General features: G+C 43.9%; 1 protein-coding gene across 5 annotated transcripts in view; it reads right to left on the bottom strand.

Moving 5' to 3' along the window:
• ANK1 (ankyrin 1) overlaps positions 1 to 25,029 on the bottom strand; it is a 460,733-nt gene that overhangs the window by 421,894 nt on the left and 13,810 nt on the right. For 3 of the 5 annotated variants that reach the window (XM_068274645.1, XM_068274648.1, XM_068274649.1), the window contains exons 2-3: positions 16,664 to 16,808; positions 3,886 to 4,210 (exon numbers count right to left, since the gene is read on the bottom strand). In XM_068274645.1, the coding sequence (XP_068130746.1) occupies positions 3,886 to 4,011 (126 nt within the window). In that variant the 5' untranslated portion in view covers positions 4,012 to 4,210; positions 16,664 to 16,808. Of the gene's footprint in view, positions 1 to 3,885; positions 4,211 to 4,333; positions 4,421 to 5,031; positions 5,112 to 16,663; positions 16,809 to 25,029 lie in introns of those variants that run through there. The other 2 variants (XM_068274646.1, XM_068274647.1) reach the window with 2 other exon arrangements.

Below are 25,029 nucleotides of genomic sequence, written 5' to 3'. Positions count from 1 at the left end.
CAACACTAGCGTTGTGCTTCATCCACAGTATACAGACAACCCATAAAAATGCACAGTAAATGTATCTATCAAGTCCAGGAAAAAAAAGAATAAAAAATCAAATATGAGTACAGTATTACCGGTACTTTTTTCTTGAATATAAAGTAAGCCTTTTAAAAATGGGCCTGATTTACCAAGATTTTCCAAAAGCTAAAAAGATCATTAGACAGCAAAAGCCACCCCATAAACCTGGTCTGCGTTTAGTAGAAATTAAGTTTGCGCTTTCTGCCTGGGTCAATATATGTACATAATAAGAACTCATTTTCAAAGACAACTATAGTAAAAATCTGGAAATGCTGCTTCCCTCTATAGTCATATAGTTAGCAACAGGATTAAATCCTCCATATACGGTAGTATCCCACATTTCCTTTACTGCAGATAAGTTGATTGAACATTGATTGAAAGGCCCTACATTTTTATTACCCGATTTAAATTACCCGATTGAAACTCTAATCTATTGAAAATGTCTAATAGTGTATGCCTGACTTTAGACCACAGGAGGGACATTAGACTTTGACTATGGAGGGGATTAGGATATTAGTTCCTCTGAGACATTAGTGTTCAATTTAATCCATAAAGTGATGCAAATAACGGTATATAAATGCATAATCACAATAATACATATATCCAGACAGAGGGATAGAGGTGAAAATACTTTGGAAAATAGTTTGCACCTGTTAAAGGCACAGGGAGATTTAGGGAAAATTAAACCATGGTCAAAGATGAATGCAGGGCACCTTACATCGTAATACTGTACTCGCAGTAAAGTTGCTGTGACCTCCACAACCCTTAATGTGGAGCCTGGGACCCAGGCCAATTGCTCAAGTTGACTTTATGAAAGCACCATCCCTGGTCGTATAGTGTACTGGTTAAGGGCTCTGCCTCTGACACAGGCCACCAGGGTTCAAATTTCAGCTCTGCCTGTTCGGTAAGCCAGCACCTATTCAATAAGGAGACCTTGGGCTAGTCATCCTAACACTGCTACTGTCTATAGAGCGCGTCCTAGTGGCTGCAGCTCTGGTGCTTTGGGAGTGATTCTCCGCGTTCCCAACTGCTATATCACCCTCTATGCTGCTAAAGCGTATATGTTATACGCTAAAGCAGCATAGAGGGTGATATAGCGGCTGGGAACGCGGAGAATCACTCGCGTTCCCAGCCTGTCGGCGGCTGTCACCGAACCCGGAAGTAGCCGCCGGCGGGGACAGGAGGATCGGAGCGAGGCTGCGAGGGCACCATACAGCTTCAGGGGGCTGAGGGATGCCCCAGGTGAGTAAAAATCATTTTTTATTTTTGACTTAAAGAGACACTGAAGCGAAAAAAAAATTATGTTATTATGATTTGTATGTGTAGTACAGCTAAGAAATAAAACATTAAGATCAGATACATCAGTCTAATTGTTTCCAATACAGGAAGAGTTAAAGAGACTCCGTAACAAAAATTGCATCCTGTTTTTTATCATCCTACAAGTTCCAAAAGCTATTCTAATGCGTTCTGGCTAACTGCAGCACTTTCTACTAACACAGTCTCTGTAATAAATCAATGTATCTTTCCCCTGTCAGACTTGTCGGCCTGTGTCTGGAAGGCTGCCAAGTTCTTCAGTGTTGTGGTTCTGCTATGAACTCCCCTTTATGCACACTGCCTGTGTGTTATTTAGGATTAGAGCAGCTTCTCTCTTCTCTCTCTTATCTTTTACAAGCTGGATAAATTGTCCTGAGCTGGCTGGGCTTTCACATACTGAGGAATTACAAACAAGGGCAAAGCTGTTTGCAGGAAGAAAAGAGCAGCCTGAAACTTCAGTGCATGGGGGAAAGAAACACACAAATGATCTCTTGAGATTCAAAAGGAAGGCTGTATACAGCCTGCTTGTGTATGGATGTATTTTCTATGTGTGGACATACTGTACATCAACCTACTTCCTGTTTTGGTGGCCATTTTGTTTGTTTACAAACAAACTTTTTAAAACTGTTTTTAACCACTTTTAATGTGGCGAGAAGCGGCGAAATTGTGACAGAGGGTAATAGGAGATGTCCCCTAACGCACTGGTATGTTTACTTTTGAGCGATTTTAACAATACAGATTCTCTTTAAGAAACTCCAGTTGTTATCTCTTTGCAAACAAGCCATTAACTCTCCGACTAAGTTTACTCCTGGAGAGGGCTGTTATCTGACTTTTATTATCTCAACTGTTTTCTTTTCCTCTGCTAGAGGAGAGGTCATTACTTCACAGACTGCTCTGAAAGACTCATTTTGAATGCTGAGTGTTGTGTAATTTGCACATATTAGAGAATGATGCAATGTTAGAAAAAACACTATATACCTGAAAATAAAAATATGAGAATATTTTCTTTGCTGCTAATCTTCTAGTAATTATTCATAGTACACAACCAATTCACTATATCATTTTTTTTTTCCGCTTCAGTGTCTCTTTAAGTATCCCTTTAATCTCGATCTTAAAGTGAACTCTCGCGTGTTGTCATTACTGTCATAGCGACGCTTCCTGATTGGGCGGTAAAGAGGTGAGAGCTAAAACACTGATGAAGGGCTCCAATGATTTGTACATTGTAAGAATTTCTTTCAGCATTCCGCTGGTTTCTGAACATCCTAGAAATGCATAAATTTACTGTACAAGCAGCATAACCCACATTCCTTTTCTTTTAAAAGAACAAAAGGAGCACGCGCATCTTAAGACAGTAGAGTCCTGGTATCCAGACCGCAACTAACCAGCAGTCTCAACCAACCAGCACAAATCGCCGTCAGTTCTCACAGTGGTAAAAGCTGACGCTTTGTGGTTTGTGTGCTCTGCTGTGCTTAGACTGGGATCCATACCTCCCCCAAGGTTACTATACTTTCAATGACTGTATTTTAACATTTAAATAGAACCCCAGGTAAGAGGGATATGGAGACTGACATGCCTAATTAGACCCTACTGACCAGAAAGATCAGCAGGACTGCCAGGGAACTGGTATGGTTTAAAAGGAAATAAATATAGCAGCCTCCATAGGTCTCACACCTCGGGTTCCTTTTAATACAGTGTTAATGGTATGTACAGTACATACAGTAGAGTGGGGTATAGTACTGTATTAGCTGGGCCTATTTTTAACACTGAGCCTCAAGCAACCAGAAAGCACACTTATCCGGCATCAGCCAATCCCCATCAGTGCCGGATAACCGAGACTCTACTGTACAACAAAAATCCAAGTACAGAACAATCCCTGGTTATTGATCCTGTCCAGCTAGAGAACACAGTCGCTATGATACTGACTGCTATACACAAATCCACCAATCTGGTAACATTTGCTGCATATTGGAAGCATTATTTACTAAAATGCAACACTTAAATGCGCAAGAACACATATCATCAGATTTATTAAAGCACTCGGTGGTGGAGAAAGCAATGCTTCATATTCCTCTGAGGCAGGATGGTGCGTGATGAGCGTACATATACCAGCTAGGCAGCAATGTCCCTGGAAATCATCTCAGCAGCTTGCCAGCTATCCCTCTGTACAGAAACACACAGCAGACGGACAGCAAAGCAGGAGTCATTCCAGGTAAGCTCCTCACAGACAAACACCTGGGCATCATTCCACATCACAGACCAGTACAGAGAGCGACCCACAGACTGGGCTGCCACAATCCCAGCATCCCTCCTGACACATGACTTCCACAGAAAGACGCCACCCCTAAGGCTGGGTATAGGCAGGTATGATTTATGATGGATCCAGCAGAGAACAGGAAGCACATTACTCTTTGCCAGTGTTTCACTTCAGTGTCAGGTGCTGTATCCTCAACACTCCCCCCACCCCCCCACCCCCCCCCCCCCCCCCCCTCTTCAACGCACACCGCTCACCTTTTTTTTACGGTCACGGGATCGGCTCCTCCTCTTGCGATCGGCGTCCTCCTTTTCCTTCTGCTCCGCCAGCGCCTGCGCTTCCACATCCTTGATCTTTTTTAGTTGCTTGGCGGCTTGTGCCATCCTGATCACCAGTCACCCCCCCGCTTTTGTATTCGGAGCACCTTTATGAAGAAGCGAGGGGCGCACTCATGCGCCAAACGGGGGGGATGACAGCAGCAGCAGCAGTCCCACTCAGATCTTCAAGAAAGCCAGCTTGGTACGGCTTCGTTTCAAGCGTTAGCTCCTTGGGCTAGTGTCTTCTATTATAGTGGTCCCATATCTGGAAACAGAAAAACACACACTGTCATACAGGCAACAATAGTTCATCCCAAACAGATCAGGGGAGGGGGGGGGGGGGTAATAACTGTCCACACAGCAGTGATGTAAAATATGCAGTGCTTACACATTAGACATAGAAGTACTCTGCCATAACCTCCTGTTTAAATGATGGTACAAGCTGTGTTCCCAGCCCAAATCTAAAGCTGTCCTGAGCCCATGGCCTTTCCCATACACAGCTCATACTGCGTCCTGCAGACATCTCTCCTGTTGGGACACAAGCCTCTCTCTCCCCATCACACAAGCAGCTCAGATTCACTGCAGTGCTATGCTCATCTCCTTCCCTTAAAACATCCCTTTCCCCCCTTTCTGATGACACCCCCTTCCTCTAACATCCACTCTCATGTAGGCTAGCCCCCTCCTCTAGATTTTACTGCCCTGTGTCCTCTTCTACACCTGCTCATGCCTCCTGCAGCTCCGTTTCCTTTCACCGCTTGCCGAGTCTCCCTCCGCATGCATTATAAACCTTCCATCATCCATCTCTCATCCCCTTCCCTACAGAGCTTCTCTATTCCTGCACAAAAAGCAGTTTGTCAACATATTGTGGCTCTTGTGACCCCCCCACTACCTGCAGCTCACAGTGGTCAGTGTACTGTGCTATAGATCAGCCCCCCCCCCCCCCTTTCAGATGCCTGCAGGGCAGAATTCCCAGCACATACCTCTCTGTTCTCCTAGATGCAGTTCTAAGCACACAGCTCTCCCGTGTCCTCTTTTTCTCTCTCACTCCCTCCTTCCATCCCATAAGGTGTAACGGGCAGCACATACCTCTTTTTTTGCTTCCTCCCCACTATCTGTCTCTGCTGTGGAAGCCCAGCATCCTGCAGGCTGCGTGCTGCTGTCCCCTCACACTGCAGTGTTGCTGATGCAGGCGAAACACATCGCTTCCTCCTGCATGCTGGTCACCTTCCTGCACTCTCTCCCTCCCGTCTCTCCCCCTCATCCCCTCTCAGCAGAGGGATGCTAGCTGCTCAGGCTTCATCTATCGCATCCTTGCTGTGTCTGTGTGTTATATATATATTGTACATATACACACAGTGTACAGCCCCGTGCTGAAGGGTCTATTTCCAATTTCTACTGTACCCATCTTTCTGTGGGGGGAGTAAGAAGACTGGCGTATATGTGTACATTTCAACTTTCATTTGTATTCTGCCTGCAGACAGCACATTTAATGGCAGAATATGTATTAACAACATGCATTACTTATGTACATAGTAATGAGAAGCTCACAGACCAAAAGCAGCGGCAGTAAAGTGGATTCTCATTCTGTGGAACGCTAGTAAACTCGGTGTGTTCCTCAGGACGTTTCACCCTAGAGGTGTATTATTATTATCCTCAGCTCACAAACCTTAATGGTCTGATATTACCCTGCGTGTGTGACAGAGCGTTCTGCACCTGCAGGCTGTACACACTGCATGCAGGATGGGACAGCAGCAGTGTGAGGGGACAGGGCAGGCGGATGATACCAGAGAAGTTACAGAGATGATAGAAGCGACATACAAAGAACTAGCATTTTAAGCCAGTCTTGTTAAAAAATCAATCATCTGGCTTCCGGGAAGAGAATATGAACATGATAAAAGCGGTGAGGATAGGGGGAGAAGAGAGGGAAAAGATAAAGGGAGGGGGGGGGGGGGCAGGACAGAAAGAGCAAAGCTGATGGAGGGCTGAGGGAGACGGGAGGGAGGGATTAGAAAGTGAACGGGTTGAGGGAAGGAAAGAGAAAGGGAGATTTTAGGGGATTTGTGGTTTTTTGCCTGCTGCAACTGATGCTGGATTCATTGCTGTAGCTAATTCTCTCTTTTTTTTCCCCGTTTGAAAAGAGAACCCTGCCTAAGTTTTTTTGTATTGCACTATGCCTGGCAGAGGCAGTCTGAAAAGCTTGTTATTGTAATGTCCAAGTCACTCAATAAAAGGTATAATTTATTCTACCAACATGGTGTAACACTATCACTACAAGTGATTTTTAATTTCTAGCTTTATTTTGTGTTTATTTCCCACGTTTGTTGCAAATGGTAAGCAGCCTGACACCGTACCTTTCAACATTTTGAGATAAAAAAAGAGGGACACTTTAAAGGTACCCGTTAATAGTACATTTTTTCCTTCAGATTCGATTTTTGAACACAATTTGAATCATCAAAACTAACTGGAAGGCAATTACCGATTGTTCCCATTAACGGAACGATTTAAGAAGGTTTTACATTCTGATCCAAATCATAAAACGCAACTTTTGGATCAATATTTTTCCCTTTACCAATCGACCAAAGACTTGCTTCACATCGATTTTTGCACCACACACAGCGCAGTTTTCTATACAATTCGACCATAAAAATGGCGCAGAAAGCGAATCAGAAGGAAAAACATTAATGGGCATCTTAAGACACACCCCTGCCACACCTCTAACCACACCCCTCGTCACGTATATCACAAAGAATTCAGAAGCAAAGGATGTAGTTCTATTATTTAAACCACACTGGCCCTTTCTGTCATCATTAGTTTTCCTTCATTTTAATATATGAAAATAAGAAATAAATCAATTTAAATGATGGGAATAAAGTTTAGAGTCAAAAACATTTTTCAGTAGAAAAACACATATTTACATAGATCTGTGTATGAGTCCTGAAAGAGGGACATATTAGGTAGAAAGAGGGACAGAGGGATTTGGCTCCCAAAGAGGAACTGTCCTTTCCAAAAAGGGACAGTGGGGTGCTATGCTGAAACTGAGCCTGTCAAGATTCCTACCAAAATGACTTTATTGGCTGTTTCAAGTTGTAACAAGCTTTGAAAGTTGGCCTCTCACTTATCTCTGACTGAGGTTGATTCAGTATTATTCAGGAAGGTTGCAGAAGCCAGCACCTAATTTACCACAGGTTGCCATTCCTTATTGGTCACCTAGCTTATTACTTCTAACACGAGACTTCTCTTACAAGAGTCGATATAATAACAGTCATCTCGACTTGTTATCTAATGCTGCTACCTGAGCCTAACACAGGGCAGATGCCAAGGTGCTGATCGTTCAAGTCTGAGAACGGGAAAAAAAAACAGCATAGAGGCCCGCCCACCAGAATATAATCCACTCAGCTGTAATTACAAGGGTTATCATAAGTGATGAGAAGATGGGGAGGGGGGGGGGGGGGGGGGGTCTGGTACAAGGGAGAAGGGGTACAGCTTCCTTCCCTCACAAAGCCCCAGAATAACACTGACATGGGGAATAGCGGTAGTGATTTGTGTAACTGCTTACAGTAGCTTCCATTCTGGTCCTTTTTAGTAATATGCTTTGATTATTTCTACTTTTCAACTTTTCCAACTGCAATCTCAGATCTGCACACAACCTTTTTTGTCCTCCTCTAGGATCACCTCCTCGCATTCACGTATACAAGACTTCTCATGTGCTTCACCCCTCCTCTGGAATGAATGCCCTTCCACAACACATCCCTCTTTCTCCAACTTTTGAAATCTTTAAACTCTCCCTCAAAACTCACTTTTTACAGCAAGCATAAGCTTTAACTTAGGCAATTTGCACTTCAGCCTCTGGTCAAGCTATAGTCCTTTCTAGATAACCTGAAAGCACACCGCCTCTAGGTATGACTATCGTGTACTATCCCACCTCTTGCCCCCCCCCCCCCCCCCCCCCCGTTCCTTTAGACTGTAAGATCACAAAGGCAGTGCTCTCTCACCCTTTTGTGACTTTGAATTTGTTATTCATTTTGTGATTTGCAATTTGTTATACATTTTATGTATCATGTTACATTTGTCACTATAATTACCAATTCTGTATTTTGCACCAGTGTCTATACTTGGTGTACACCTTCGTCTATATTATATACCCCAAGTGTTCTCCCCAGGCTCTTTTAGCCAGGTGCTCCACCCGGCTAGTTTTGGTGAGCACCCGACTGTCATCGGCTCATATCCTCCTCTGCGGTACACAGAATTGCACATAGAAGCACCATGATCTCGCCCCACCCGGCAACTTTTTCATGCCACCCGGCTGGAAAAAAAATTCTGGGGAGAACACTGACCTCATGTTTGTTTCTTACTTTGTACAGTGCCACGGAATGTGTGGCCACTTTATAAATCAATAATAATAATACTTTTTACAACTGCTCTACAGACAGGGCTGTGTTTACAATAGCTGTGTTATGCATCTGTGATAACACAAAAGTATTCACTATGCTTAGATGCAGCACACTGGATGATCAATATCATGTGATGATTGGAGGCTCCTTCCAAATCCATTAAAGTATATTCCAGCCTAGGCACATGGAAAGCAATACTGTTCTGTTGCTCTGAATTGACATATAAATTTGGTATTCATTCTAAGTTGCCCACACAAGACACAACAAATGACCCAATTTTGCAGTAATTCAATAAAAATGATTGATTGCACAGAAAGATTAAAAGCTTTTTTTTTTTTCCCTTTTTTAAATTTGTTCGATAAATCTGACCAAATTTGCTGGTTTATTTTATAAAAGAAGATCAGTGGGGAATTATTCTGATTATTCTGATCAATTTTCATAAAGATTGAATAAGTAGAATAGATAATAAAGGCCGGATCCAATTCACTTTACCACCTAAGCTTTCTCCTGGGGATAACATTTCATCTTTTGTTTAAAATATCTTTTCAGCAAGTTTCTACTTAAAAAGTACCAAAAAGTAGGTGAAAAAGTGCTGTCAAAATTATTCTGAAGCCCATATGCAATTAACTTTCTCTCATGAGTTTTCTCCTGGGAGATAATTTTTTATTTTCTCTTTGCAATAACTTTTTAGCATTTTGCGATTGAAAAAATACCAAAAAGTAGGTGAAAATGTACTATCAATTTTTGTAAGTGTTTTCTTGTTTGCCAGTTTAACCTCCCTGGCTGTAAGCCTGACCTGAGCTCGGGCTTGGAGAGATGAGCTGTGAGCGGTAAGCCCAAGCTCAGGTCGGGCTAGGGACGTTTCTTACGGTCTAGGAGTCCCGCGTGCGATCACTGCTGCACAGCGGGACTCCAGCATCTCCCCCGGCTCTACCCGAGTCTTTTTCTGGCCGCCGGGATCCCCATAGCCCCGCTCTTCTTCCGGGGACCCGGCGGCCAATCAGAGTGACAGCATGACGTCACGGGGCGGGACAAAATTTTATATTTAATAATATCTCTCTCTCTCTCTCTCTCTCTCTCTCTCTCTCTCTCTCTCTCTCTCTCTCTCTCTCTCTCTCTCTCTCTATATATATATATATACACACACACACACACACACAGTATATATACATAGACACGTGTATACATAGATTAGCGTGTCTAATTCCTCCTCATTTCTCTATAATCACTAAATTTTATCTCTCCCGTGTCACCTGACTGCCAAGGCAGAGATGGCAGATAAGATCATTTGAAAGCACAGGATAACAGTATATCCAATTACAGTTACCGATTTTTGTCTGGATTTTGACTACTCTCAGTCTGACTTATTTGTACAGTTTCACAATTTTTAAAGTTTATTCAAAAATTTAATTAAATCAACAAATTTGTGTTCCATTCTTTTATTTATAAGCAGAATGTCTACCAAGCTTTTAATTCAGACATATTTTGGTGAGTTATGACTGAAAAATTGAAGGCCTAAAATTCTTGAAATAAATGTACCGCTTTTGACTCATAATTACAGACAGAAATGCACCGCCAGGGAGGTTAACTGGCATTTTATTGACGAGATGTGAAAATATCACATAGGAGAAAACTCAGGAGAAAAAGTTAATTGCATATGGGCCTGGGTATTTTTTCTTGCTTGCTGGTGACTTAAAAATGCTTTTTATTGATTGATGTGAAAATATCACCTGGGAGATAACTTAGGAGAGAAAGGCCCATATGCAATTAACTTTCTTCGCCTGAGTTTTCTCCTAAGAGATAATTTTCATCTTCTCTTTAAATTAACTTTTCAGCATTTTACAATTGAAAAAGTACCCAAAAGTTGGTGAAAAGGTCCTATCACATTTATTTTGAGTATTTTCTTGCTTGCTGGTGGCTTAAAGTGAACCTTAAGTCAGGGGAAAAAAATGAGTTTAACTCACCTGGGGCTTCCCTCAGCCTCCTGCAGCTGATCGGTGCCCTCGCAGCCCCGCTCCGATGCTCCTGGACCCGCCGGCGGCTACTTACGGTTTCGCCGTCGCCGTCACCGGCCGACAGGCTGGGAACGCCAGTGATTCTTCATGTTCCCAGCCACAATAGCACCCCCTATGCTGCTATTGCAGCAAGGAAGGCCGCAATAGCAGCATAGGGGGTGCTATTGTGGCTGGGAACGAGAAGAATCACTCGCGTTCCCAGCCTGTCGTCCGGTGACGACAGGCTAATCACCACCCAAACCCAAATGCACCCCCCCCCCAAAAAAAAAAATGGGTGCTGCCATAGGCGGCCATTGAAATAGCAGCATTGAAGGGTAATTTGGGCACCCAATTTCCCCTAAACCGCTATTTCAATGGGCGCCAATGGCAGCGCCCAAACTTCAAGAGAATGAAAACGTATACAGAGAGTCTGAGCACTCTTGCAAAGTAATAATTTACCTGTTATCAGGGTGTGGGTTACATTCTTCTTGTCAGAACTAGAGTATCAGCTTAAAGGACACCCGATGCGAAAATAAACTAATGAAATAAACGATTGTATCTATCTTCCTTCCCCTAAAAATGACTTTTTAAGATATTCCAAAGTTTTATTTTATGTTTAAATCTACTTTTTAAGTTTTAACTGTTTTATTGTTTTTCCTCAATGACACATTAATTGAAGTATGCCAGAGCTAAAATCTATGAATTATCAACCCTTTTCATCTATTTCCAGCTCACAGAAGCCATTTTCGCTAGGAAAGGGTTTTATAGTTGTAATTTCTTATCAGTGAGGGTCACACTGTAGTCACTTCCTGTCTGAGTCGGGACTGAGTCAGCCACTTACATACCTGATATTTAACTCTTTCAGGCAGAGAAAGAAAAAAAGGAACACAGCATAGTTATTTGTGTGCTAGGCACTGTACATACACATGTTTATCTCATCATGTCACATGTCACCTTGGGTATCCTTTAAATTGCTCTGTTTTCATAACTATCAAAAGACCCAGATCACCCACTCTATCACAGATAAATGGCAAGGGTGTTGCATGAAGGAGGGGCAATTAGGACAGAGCACGGTACACAGGTGTTCATCGCTCAGCCTCGCTAGCCAGCATTGGAGATTCAGTAAAACCTGTAAAAATGTAATAAAAGCAGAGGCCTCTATTGTAAATGTATGTAAAGCTACCCACCACACTAAAGAATAATGTATGCAGGAAAAACTGTGTGCAGCTTGAGGCTTAACATAGATCTGCTAACATATGAAATAAAAACCACTCAGTTTATTACAGTTAGTAAGGGGTTTTATTGGATCCCACCTGCTGGTTAGCAGAGCTAAGTGCTGCTCACATAAACATCACATATAATGATAGCATTTGTCATAATTCTATTTTGCCAGCACTTTTTAAAGGAGGGAGGTATTGCCAACAGTAATTCATCTCCTCTGGCTATAATACTGTGTGAGATCTGTAATGTACAGCCTCCGGCTATAATGTTGTCAGAACACCTGATCTGTAATGCTTATCCTCCAGCTACCATTCTGTATCCGAAAACCTGATCTGTAATGGTTATCCTTCAGCTATAATTCTGTGTCAGAACACCTGATCTGTAATACAGAACCTCCTGCTACAATACTGTGTCAGAACACCTGATCTGTAATACAGAACCTCCGGCTAGAATACAGTGTCAGCACACCTGATCTGTAATGCAGATCCTCTGGTTAGAATACTATTTTGAACACCTGATTAGTAACACAGAGTTAGATTTATCAAAGCATTACCAACAGTGTTTTTTTCTTAAACTGTTCTAACCAGCAGAGGAACTGTTCTGCATGTTAATAAGAAGATTCTCAAATTCTACTTAATAGTGACAGTTTAGTGTGAATTTCTAGAACTGCAAGTGCAAATCCATTCCTAAACTGCTGCAGATTAAGAAGTGCTTAAAGCGGAATGAAATCCGGCATTTCTTCTTTGCTCTAATACATTATTTACAGCATATTATATCGTATATACTCGCAAGCAAGCCGACCCGCATATAAGCCGACCCCCCAACTTTTACCTGGAAACCGAGGAAAAATGATTGACCCCCATATAAGCCGGGGGTAGAAAATGCTGTCTGTGTGATTCCCCCAGTGTGTCCCGGTATAGCTAGTATAGTGCCCAGTGTGGGTAGGTGGTGCCCCAGTATAGCTAGTGAAGTGCCCAGTATAGCTAGTAAAGTGCCCAGTATGGGTAGGTAGTGCCCCTGTATAGCTAGTATAGTGCCCAGTATAGCTAGTATACTGCCCAGTATGAGTGGGTAATGCCCCAGTATAGCTAGTATAGTGCCCAGTATAGCTAGTATAATGCCCAGTATAGCTAGTAACTTGCCCCAGTATAGTGCCCAGTATAGCTAGTAACGTGCCCCAGTATAGCTAGTATAGTGCCCAGCGTAGGTAGTATAGTGCCCAGTATAGCTAGTAACGTGCCCAGTATAGCTAGTATACTGCCCAGTATAGCTAGTAACGTGCCCCAGTATAGCTAGTATAGTGCCCAGTATAGCTAGTAACGTGCCCCAGTATAGCTAGTAACGTGCCCCAGTATAGCTAGTATAGTGCCCAGCGTAGGTAGTATAGTGCCCAGTATAGCTAGCAACGTGCCACAGTATAGCTAGTATAGTGCCCAGTATAGCTAGTAACGTGCCCCAGTATAGCTAGTATAGTGCCCAGCGTAGGTAGTATAGTGCCCAGTATAGCTAGTAACGTGCCCCAGTATAGCTAGTATAGTGCCCAGTATAGCTAGTAACGTGCCCCAGTATAGCTAGTATAGTGCCCAGTATAGCTAGTAACGTGCCCCAGTATAGCTAGTATAGTGCCCAGTATAGCTAGTAACGTGCCCCAGTATAGCTAGTATAGTGCCCAGCGTAGGTAGTATAGTGCCCAGTATAGCTAGCAACGTGCCACAGTATAGCTAGTATAGTGCCCAGTATAGCTAGTGACGTGCCCCAGTATAGCTAGTATAGTGCCCTAGTATAGCTAGTATAGTGCCCAGTATAGCTAGTATACTGCCCAGTATGGGTAGGTAATGCCCCAGTATAGCTAGTATAGTGCCCAGTATAGCTAGTAACTTGCCCCAGTATAGTGCCCAGTATAGCTAGTAACGTGCCCCAGTATAGCTAGTATAGTGCCCAGCATAGGTAGTATAGTGCCCAGTATAGCTAGTAACATGCCCCAGTATAGCTAGTATAGTGCCCAGTATAGCTAGTAACGTGCCCCAGTATAGCTAGTATAGTGCCCAGCGTAGGTAGTATAGTGCCTAGTATAGCTAATAACGTGCCCCAGTATAGCTAGTATAGTGCCCAGTATAGCTAGTAACGTGCCCCAGTATAGCTAGTATAGTGCCCAGTATAGCTAGTAAAGTGCCCCAGTATAGCTAGTATAGTGCCCAGCGTAGGTAGTATAGTGCCCAGTATAGTTAGTAACGTGCCCCAGTATAGCTAGTATAGTGCCCAGTATAGCTAGTAACGTGCCCCAGTATAGCTAGTATAGTGCCCTGTATAGCTAGTAACGTGCCCCAGTATAGCTAGTATAGTGCCCACAATAGTGCCCAGAATAGCTAGTAACGTGCCCCAGTATAGCTAGTATAGTGCCCACAATAGTGCCCAGTATAGCTAGTAACGTGCCCTAGTATAGCTAGTAACATGCCCCAGTATAGCTAGTATAGTGCCCAGCGTAGGTAGTATAGTGAAGTCCCGTCCCGTCCCCCCGCGGCCGCCGCTGCTATGCTGCTATTACCTTAGCTCGGCGCCGCTTCTATTCCCCTGTCCTGCTCGTATAATCCACAGCAGCGCGCCCCACGGCGGCTGCTGTGATGAGGGAGGAAGCCGTAGAGAGAGCGGCTTCCTGTAGCGGCGATGTGTATCGCCGTTACTATGGGAACCACTCTCTCTCTACGGCTCCCTCATCACAGCAGCAGCCCTGGGGCGCGCTGCTGTGGATTATACGAGCAGGACAGGGAAATAGAAGCGGCGCCGAGCTAAGGTAAAAGCAGCGGCGGCCGCGGGGGCAGCGAGGAAGCGGAGGGGGGCTTCATTTTTTTTTTTACACACTCGCAAGCAAGCCGACCTCCCCAACTTTTGACCCACTTTTTGGGGTTTAAAAATTCAGCTTGCTTGCGAGTATATACGGTACTACCACCATTTTTTTTTACTAGCACAGCATTCAAAGGGTTAAACACAGGACTTAGAAGCTCCCTGCCGGGAAAGCTAGATGCATCCGAACTGGAGATAATGTTATCTTGTGTTTACTTAATTATATCAAGTGAGGAATGTAAATACTTCTCTGACACTTCAGACTCTCCTAAACACATTCAGACAATCAAAAATAATTTCTGCTTGCATTAGAGGATGAATAAATCAGTTAGGAATAAAATGCAAAGTCAGCTCTCAGAGCAAAAAAAAGTGTACTTTGGGAACTTGTAATATCTAAATGAATAAGAATACTTATGCACAAAAGCAAATATGATAACCGTATGGCATAAAAAAAGTAGGAAAACATGTTTTTATTGAATATTATGTCAGGGTTTTATACCACTTAAATAGCAGTTCTACAGATAGTGCAGCAGTGCAGACTAAGCATGATTTGTAAAGTGCTCCTCCCCCTTGCAGCCAGGTGTCCTGTGACTCTGTTCTGTGCTTAACCCTTCCAGTGCCGGGTATTGATGCATTACAGCAGATGTATTGGTTACTTCAGCAACAGCAATTCCCCTCACACACTGCACTGTCTGGAAGACCTTCCTAACTCCTCCTATTTTACAAATGTTTAAGAAGGAAACTGCACTATCCAGTGATTTCTTAGGATGTCTGAGACAGTTCTGCACTGATTTCTAAAAAAACTACCAATATTTTCTCTCAGACACATTTGATAAATGTCCCCCACAGATCCTTAGCTACAGAACTGTGCTGAAACCATCACCTGTATCCGGCTGTAACACTGTGTTGAACAAGTGATTAGTAATGATGATGATTGCATTGAAAACATTTTTTCAGGAAGAAATTAGCAATGACAGTTTTCATATTTTTCAAGTATTTTACATGAAATCAGTTACTGTAATTCAAAGCAATTATGTGTGTAATTTTTCCTAACAACCAATCAGACTCAAGTTTGCAGGATTCAATACAGTAAAATTGCAGTTTTGAGTGGTAGATGAAAATTGATGCAATTCACGCAACTGTCTCTGCCATACTGGATTTCCTTCTGAACAAGCCCACCAGCTCCACATCTGTTCGCTTACCTACTATACCTGCCACTTTCCTTATAAAAGTCCTATTATTGCACCTCTGGAATGGCCATAAAGGCCCAGGGATTGGGTGACATCTGGCCAAGGGGTGGTTGCTGCATAAGGAAGAAGAGGCTGCAAATGGAATACAGAGGTTGCAAAAAAAAAAAAAAAAAGCAACACATGGAAATAGGGAGCTGCTGCCCAAGGGACCTGTATAGAACTGAAGGAGGTGGCTGTACAGGAATGTTAGACATGGAAGAGGGGGCTGCACAAAGAATAGGAGGAGGTGCTGCACATGGAAGTGAAGAAAGTTGGCCTAGGGGCAAATAAAGTATAAATCTGGCCTTGCAAATAGGGCGCCTATATATACAATAACTCTTGCTTCCTTAGAATAGTCCTAATACTAAACCATGCGATTTGTAAAGTAAAACAAATAAAAAATACTACAAAAGATCCCTCCTTTACTACATATGGCACATATTTTATGTAGTACTTAACTGTGTTTATAAAACCATTTATGCTGACTGCCTTAGCGGAGCTTACAGTCTAGCATCCTATTGGTACAAAAGGTACAGCATCTTTTAAATACACAGCGGGAAAACAAATACAGCCACATTTTAAGGTAGCCAGAGTCCCCCCTAACTATAGGTAGCCAGAATACCCCTTAAGTAAAGGTAGCCATAGAGTTTAGACCACCTTAAGAATAGTTAGCCATAGACCTCCCTCAGTATAGGTAGCCATAGACCTCCCTCAGTATAGGTAGCCATAGACCACCCTATATATAGGTAACCAGAGTCTTCCCCCCAGTATAGGTAGTTATAGTCTACACTAAGTCTAGGTAGCCAGAATCCACGCATTGTCGACATTGCGGTGGGCCTGCGGTCGATCGTGAACTTACGATACAACACAACGAGGTTTAGTAAGTGTGCTAGGCCCCATAGACTTTCATTGCGGTTGCATTACCCTGCATGCAGAAATGGAAACACAACGCAATGAAATCGGCATAGTGTAAGAGGGGCCTAAATGAACCCTTTTCGTCGGCTACCAGCTGGTGAAGTGAAAGTTTGCAGCCAGTACTTACTGATATGCCGATGCGGGTGGGAAATCCCTGGGATTCTCCTGACACTCATTGGTCGCAGAGAGCCTGAAAGTGGTGAGCATATTACAATAGACTCCTTCACTGACGATCATATGATTCGGGGCAATCTTCTGTGCTTTGTGAACGCCTGGAGGAGAGTATAGAAAGGAAATAAAAAGCGGTTATCAGGAATCCTAATAAACAGACCACTCCGTGTCTGAATTGTGTGAATGAGGTAAGCAGTGTAAAGCTTGTGTTTATTGCTGGTTATTTATGTGGCAAGTCCCATTCACCTGCATGTTAATGACTTTTGTGACAGTATTGAGGTTGTCAGGAATGTACTACAAACAAATCTCAAATGCTTTGAAAACACGCAGTACCAGCTACAGAAATGTCACAACACATTATTCCTTGAAATAGGGTGCGTTTAAGCCGCTTATTTAGCCTAAAAACCCTTGTCTGCATTGAGTCCTATTCTCAAGAGATGATTACTACAGATGCAGTACAATTTCACATATGATAGCAGCCACAAACTGGTAGATTTGCGACCGATGTGGAAAACAATCTCACTATATCCCGGAGTCAGGAAATGGCGTGAACTACATGATATTGATCATATTTTGATAAGAATGGCCTTAATCGATGTTCAATATCTTTTTTTGTTTTTATTTGGTAAATACAGTATGTTAACCAAATTCTACTTCCACGAAAGCAGGAAGTAGATAAATTGCATATTTATTGCAGGATTTGTATCAGCAAGTGTTCTTTAAAGGTTATTATGCTGTTGCATATGTTTTAGAGTAGAGAGGAAGTACTGAGTTTCGCTTTAAAGGACGCCTAGGCACAGTTCACACGAGCGTAAAGCGCAGTGGTCGTGGCATTCGTTGCTGAAGCACTATCCATTCAAATGAATGGACAGTGCGTTTTAGACGACCGTACTGGCTTTCCCCTTTGTTTACTGCACTCGGTTCCATCTCATCTCGGCCTGGACACTACATGTAGCATCCAGGGATCGGCTAAGTTCAGCATTTCCGTGTTCCTCTAGGGCAGAGCAGGATCATCCACCAGGCAACCTAGGCAGATGCCTGGAGCTTAGTGTGTGTCGAAGGGCCCACCAGCCACCTTCTCTAACCTCTCTCCACTTCAGCTTACTACAAGAAGGTCCCAAATATACAACCTAGCCTAGGGCCTCATTACATCTTAATCCATCTCTGCTCTAGTGGCAGGGCCGGGCCGCCCATGAGGCGGGGTGAGGCGGGTTCCTCAGGCGGTGGGGAGGGAATTGGACTCCACCTCCCTCACGTGGGTCCCCCGATCTGAGCTTCCACTCCAGCTATTAAGCGTAACAGCGTAGTATGATCAGACAGCAGGAGGGGATGACTCACCTCTTCCGCATACCAGCATGCATTCCACTCTCGTCACTTCCTGCAATGCCGCCCACTGTATTGTAAGTGGATGACCCCCTCCCCGCCTGTGCCCGCTGCCCCCCTTCCTGCCTACCTAATCTGGGGGGTTATTATACTACAGGGGGAGGGGGCATCTCCCAAGTTTGCCTCAGGCGGCAAAAAGTCTAGAACCGGTCCTGTCTAGGGGGCTCAAAACACGACACAAACACCGAATTACAGTTACAGAAAAGCTAAATGTGGCTAAACACATCGCCGCTGAAAGCCTGTGTGAGCCGGCCCTAATGCTGGATACACACGTTGAGATTTCCCATTCGATTCCCGGGATCGAACGGATCGAATCCATTATTTCCAACATGCTCGATTCGAATTTCGATCGTTTCTGCCGTCGATTTGGCATACTTAACATGCAAATCGACGGCAGAAACGATCAAAATCCGAATCGAGCATGTTGGAAATAATCGATTCGATCCGTTCGATCCCGGGAATCGAACGGGAAATCTCAACGTGTGTATCCAGCATTACAGTTAACATTCTGAGTGGTATCCCAGCAGGGACAAGGGTGGGGAGGATGCACTGGAGGGGTGTGGGGGGGGGGGGGCATCAGAATAAAACAAGAGGACACCTTTTGTATATGTAGTATTGCTTCTCCTGAGTCTGTTTTTGTACATGTAATTATCTTGCAAATTTGGAAAATGAATAAAACGTTCCTTTAACATAAAAATGTATCCATGCTAATTGTGATATCCTCTGCTCTCCACATCAATTTTTTCCACGCTTCTAGTTCGTGAAGGATTCGGCCGTGGCACCCATGTTGCAGGAAAGCCACAGCCTGAATCGCTTAACTTTGCCATGCCATGCACGGCTATAAGGATTTGGGTACGTGCTGCAGGAAACTGTGGCATGCTGTCCAGAATTGAACTGTGATTCGGAAGGCAAACCATTGTAGGTATAGGCAGCATTTACCTGCCCGACTTGCCTGCAGGGAAACAATGCAAATTCAGTCCGCATTTGGCCCTAGTGCAGTGATGGCTAACCTTGGCACTCCAGCTGTGACAAAACTACAAATCCCATCATGCCTCTGCCTCCCCAAGTTATGCTTAGAGCTGTCAGAGTATTGCAATGCCTCATGGGACTTGTAGTTCCACCACAGCTGGAGTGCCAAGGCTAGCCATCACTGCCCTAGTGGAACAGCGCAGGTACCCTATTAGACAGAACTGCAAGTATAAAAAAAAAACTGTGGTTTTCCTAAATTGCTTTTGAGTAATGGCAGGCACAATGTGATTGGTTGGGAATCACAGGAACTTTGTTATCTGCAGGTATTTTACATCACCCCCATGAAACATCACTACACAATGCAAGATAAAAAGCAGAGTGTTTTGCATTGGGTTATCTGCAAGCTAGAGGTGAGATGAAATGTCATGCAGAATATGCAGGTGCAGATAACACTTATCTTCTTAGTCCTCTCATGTACACAAAGCGGCTGCAGGCTGTTTGAAATGGAGATATTCTGAGTGAGTCTTTCTAGAGACCAGAGATATACACTGTGAGGATATGGATTCCTCATCTAGAACTTCCCATGCTGTCCACTAGATGTCACTAGTGAAAATACAGCTCGGATAGCCATAAGAACTGCTGGGAGCTGTGACATTCACTATGTATGTTTCAAGGTTGGCATACACTGTCTCATGTCTGATAGATCAGGTGTCAGAGTCACTAAAAACATTCAATATAAGGAGGATGTATTGAAAATAAGGGCACTTTCACACAGTAAAGTACCATTATAGTAAACTCCAAGGGAACCAGAAAAGTGGTTTACTACATCAGAAGTTTACTATATCAGAAACTGACATATTAAAGCACAAAGTGTACTATAGTACTGGTTCTTAATTCAATCAAAAATTGTAAGTATTTTTTTCTTTTCAATGCTTCAGTAAGCGAGCACAGGCAGTGTCTAAGCTACAGTGTCGGACTGGGAGCTGGAAAAGCTGAGGAAATCCATTTGCTGGCCAAGCAGCGGTAATCATGTGTTGCTGCTCACAGTGAAGACTTGCTGCAGGTTTCTATTGGGAATGAGAACACAGGGTTTCTACTGCTTTGGCCAGCAGGTGGATTTCCTCAGCTTTCCCACCTCCCAGTCCAACACTGCTAAGGCCACATACACACATCAGACCATAGTCTTTGGAAAATGAAAGATCACAGACCAATTTTACCCCCTTCCATGTAGTATGAGAGCCATACCTTCACAGTATTTTCTATGGAGCTGAATTCCCCATCCGAAAAAAATCTTTGCAAGATTCTGCACACACAGATGCTGTACAGACACAAAAGTTCAGTATCTGCAAAAGATCTGTTCCTGCCAAAGATCCGTTCCTGCAAATTGCATTCATAGTCTATGAGATCTGCAGATCATCATACACACATGATTTAACTGGCATTCATCTGCAGATCAAGCAATCATCCGCAGATCTGAAAATCCATCCTGGTGGATCATCTGATCTGCAGATGAATGTCTGTTAAACAAGGTGTGTATGATGATCTGCAGATATCATAAACTATGAGTGCATTTTGCAGGAACGGATCTTTTGCAGGAACAGATCTTTTGCAGATACTGATCTGTTGAATGTCTACAGCATCTGTGTGTGCAGCATCTTGCAAAGATTTCTGTCTGATGGGGAGTTCAGCTCCATAGAATAGACTGTGTAGAGTATGGCTCTCATACTACATGGAAGGGGGTAAAATTGGTCTGTGATCTTTCATTTTCCAAAGACTATAGTCTGATGTGTGTATGAGCCTTAAGCTAGATCAAAATACACAGACCTCAATAAGCAGGAATTTGCATGCAATAATCAGACAAAAGCTTGCACAGGAAGTTAATACAGGCACAGTTCTTATAGTGTGTTCCTCTGTCCACATTTCTGTGCAGCCTGGATGATGCTGTTATGTTGCAGCCATGCACAAGCAAGTCACAGATTATAGGCAATAGTGCTTTTCAGGTATTCCACCCAGGCCCGGAGTAGTGTGTAAGCTACCAGTGGCTGCCAGACCGCCCACTGACCATGGCCCAATGGGTCTTTGACTGAAGTATGACGCATATGTCTGGCCACTTTCCATTATAGCTGAATACAGAATACCGCATGGGTCAAAAAACAGGTTTACTATAACAGGAGTTCTATTATTTTAGGGCTTACTATACCAGGCGTTACTCCCATATACTTATAACAGGGCTTGGCTGGGCCCTGGACACATAGTTTACTATACCCAGATGTTTACTATATCACAGTTTACTATAACGTCATTATACTGTATTGAAGGGACATTTTCCTGCTTTGTACAGTCAATGCCAACAAAAGTGTTAAAGGGTCGACGGAGGTGCAATATATCTGAGCAATGACTGCATTGCTTCGTACTGCACCGGGTAATACAAAGCTAGCAGCTGCAGAGGTACGCTTAATATTAAAAGATCACTATCGCAGAAAATTGTACATGGATTAAAATACAGTGTAAATTAATTTTCACCTATGTTCCTGTTACTTACAGTAGACAGTAAAAAAAAAAAATCAGACAGATCTGGCACATTTAGGATTAATCCATCTCCTCATGGGGGATGCTCAGGGTTTTTCTTTATTTTCAAAAGCACTACCTGAATGGCAGTTGCTCAAAGTAACTTGCAAAATAGTTTGCAAATGAGAAGGCGGAACATTGCATTGAAATACAAAGCAATGCAACGTTCACAGTGCGTCCAGTACGCTGCATTTAGTTGGAGTGTGCATTGAATGCAGTGTATAGCTCACGTACACAAGACTTTTCACATGCTTCACCCCTCCTCTGGAATGCCTTTCCACAGCACATCCGTCACTCTCCAACCTTTGAAATCTTTAACGTTTCATCAAAACTCACTTTTTCCGACAAGCATATGCTCTAAGGGGAAATCCCCCCTTCTACCTCTGGCCAAGTTGTACTCCTTAGTAGAGAACCTGAAAACACACTGCCTGTATGAATACTGCACACTTCCCCAGCTCTTGTTCCCTCCTATTCTTTTAGATTTTAAGCTCGCAGGGGCAGGGCTCTCACACCCATTTGTATCTTGGAATTTGTTATTTAATTTGTAGCTTGCAATCAGTTATGCATTTTATTCATTATGTTACATTTATCACTAATTACCAATTCTGTATTTTGTTGAAGTGTCTGTTTTTGATGTATACCATTGTCTGTAATATGTACCCCATGTTTGTTTTTCTTACTTTGTACAGTGTCACGGAATATGTTGGCACTTTACAAATCCATAATAACACAGTGCGTTTACCACATAAAGCTTGCATTATCAGTAAAGTGAAGTGACTATATGCTTCACAGTATGCAACAAAATGGGCTGATAACGATCGGCACCTTTGTGTTCCTGCTGTCACAGGGAACACCACGCCCACTGTCACAGGGAACACCACGCCCACTGTCACAGGGAACACCACGCCCACTGTCACAGGGAACACCACGCCCACTGTCAACCTAGCCTTTCAGTGAGATGAGAAAAAAGTTAATGAAAAAAAAAAGGAACACACGCTAGTTCTAAGAAGGACTGGAACCTTAGATCTTAGTGTTTATCTCTCTTCAGCATACCTCCCAACTTTCTGAGTTAAGATAGAGACACTTTAAGACACATAGAGACTCTTTAACCACACTGGCGTTCTGATAAGATCGCCAGGGCGGCTGCGGGAGGGTTTTTTTTAAATAAAAAAAAAACTATTCCATGCAGCCAACTGAAAGTTGGCTGCATGAAAGCCCACTAGAGGGCGCTCCGGATGCGTTCTTCTGATCGCCTCCGGCGGCCAGAAGTAACACGGAAGGCCGCAATGAGCGGCCTTCCGTGTTTCGCTTACCTCGTCGCCATGGCGACCAGCGGAGTGACGTCATGGACGTCAGCCGACGTCCTGACGTCAGCCGCCTCCGATCCAGCCCTTAGCGCTGGCCGAAACTGTTTGTTCCGGCTACGCTGGGCTCGGGCGGCTGGGGGGACCCTCTTTCACCGCTGCACGCGGCGGATCGCCGCGCTGCGGCGGCGATCTGGTAGCACACGCGGCTGGCAAAGTGCCAGCTGCGTGTGCTGCTTTTTATTTCATTAAAATCGGCCCAGCAGGGCCTGAGCGGCAGCCTCCGGCGGTGTTGGACGAGCTGAGCTCGTCCAGACCGCTCAGGTGGTTAAGCCACACCTCTGCCACACCTCTAATTATGCCCAGCCACACCCCTACCACAAAGAATTCATAAGCAAAAGATGTACTGGTAGTTTTATCATTGAAACCACACTGCCCCTTTCTATCAACATTAGTTTTATTTTATAATAACATTTGAAAGTAAGAAATATATCAAGTTAAAGGATAGGAATAAAGTTTAGAGTCAAATAAAATATTTTTCATGAGAAAAATTACATACAGTATATTTACATAGCTCTGTACATGAGTCCCGAAAGAGGGACAGAGGGACTGGGTTCCCAAAGAAGGGACGGTCCCTCCAAAAAGGGACAGTTGGGAACTATGTCTTCAGCAGAAGAGGACCTAAACTCGGAACTTCCTCTCTGCTCTAAAAGATAGGCAACAGCATAATAACCTTTACAGAAATACATGTTCTTGTTACAGCTTATAGAGCACCTACAGATATTCTGCAGAGTGGTTACGTCCTGGTTTGCTGGGAGCACAGAAAGGGTTAACCTCCTGTGTTGACATATTAGCTCAGGACTCGGCAGACAGTTGACAGCGAAATTACATTGGCTCATTACTTACTGAGAAGGGAGAAAGGCCCGGTTCACTTTAGCGGTCGCCGTCCGGAATCGCCGTGCCGGAGCCGGACCGCATGCAGAACGGACGGAACGGACGCACGGCATAGCAATGAAAGCCTATGCGTCCGTTCACATGCGTCCGTTTCGTCCGGACCGGATCCGGACCGGATCCGGACTCCGGCATAAGACCCAACATGCTCTATTTTTTGGTCCGGCTCCTCCGGCAGCCGTATCCGGAGCGGAGCCAGACTGCACCATCCGGCCAATACAAACCAATGAGAACCGGAGAGCGCACAACACACTGGCTAAAAATCCGGATGTTCTACCCCACTTCCTATGCGTATTGAAGCGGCGATTTTGGATGGGGACACATGGGCAAGCATTTTGGAGTGGAGCAGCAGTGATTTTAAACGTGCTGGAGATGTTGGCAGTATGTCGGAGGTGGAGGTGAGTGCTAAACAGCGGAGGGCCTGATTCCACAGGTCCACCTTCTGCTGACCTCCCAGACCCCAACATTTTTATTCTATTTCTACTATCTTTTGCCAAACGGATCCGGATCGCATCCTGATGAACACCTGATGCAACCTGACCGGATCCGGATTGGAACCGTACGGTTCCGATCCGGATCCGGTCCGGATCCGGTCAGGTCATCCGGTCCGTTTGGCAGAGAACCGCAAGTGTGAACCGGGCCTTAGACAGGCTGTTCTCTATAAACTATATCTCTATAGACACAGGGTGGATTTCTCTGTGTTATCCTCCTGTCCTGTGCAAGAGTTCAGGTCTGCTTTAAACTGTTCTCATACAATTAGATATGTGTAACCCTCAGTCACTTACCCCTTTTACAAATATACATGCCTATTAACAGCAGATAAATATACTGCCGATCCTGAAAAGAGAAAGGCATAATTTCCCCATCAGTGGACTTGTGCAGCAGCAGTGGGACTGAGCATGGGTCCCGATCACTGCAGCTGACATTACAGCACATGGACCCCAACAACACAATGACACGTACCCCTGAGCACCTAACACGTGGCACAAGAATGAAGCCAGGGACATTGGCTTGCCAAAAAGATTTATTCATCTATCACACAGGGCGGCAGAATAGGCTGGCACTCAAAGAATAATAATGAAAATAACAGAGAGCTGTTTTGCCATAATGCTAGGGCTGCTTGGAACTATAAAAAGCCATTCTTTAC

This window comes from Hyperolius riggenbachi, chromosome 3 (genome assembly GCF_040937935.1).
Source record: "Hyperolius riggenbachi isolate aHypRig1 chromosome 3, aHypRig1.pri, whole genome shotgun sequence".
In the NCBI taxonomy this organism is placed as follows: Eukaryota; Metazoa; Chordata; class Amphibia; order Anura; family Hyperoliidae; genus Hyperolius; species Hyperolius riggenbachi.
Note: the sequence above shows the minus strand (reverse complement) of the source record. Positions and strands in the feature narration are given on the sequence as shown.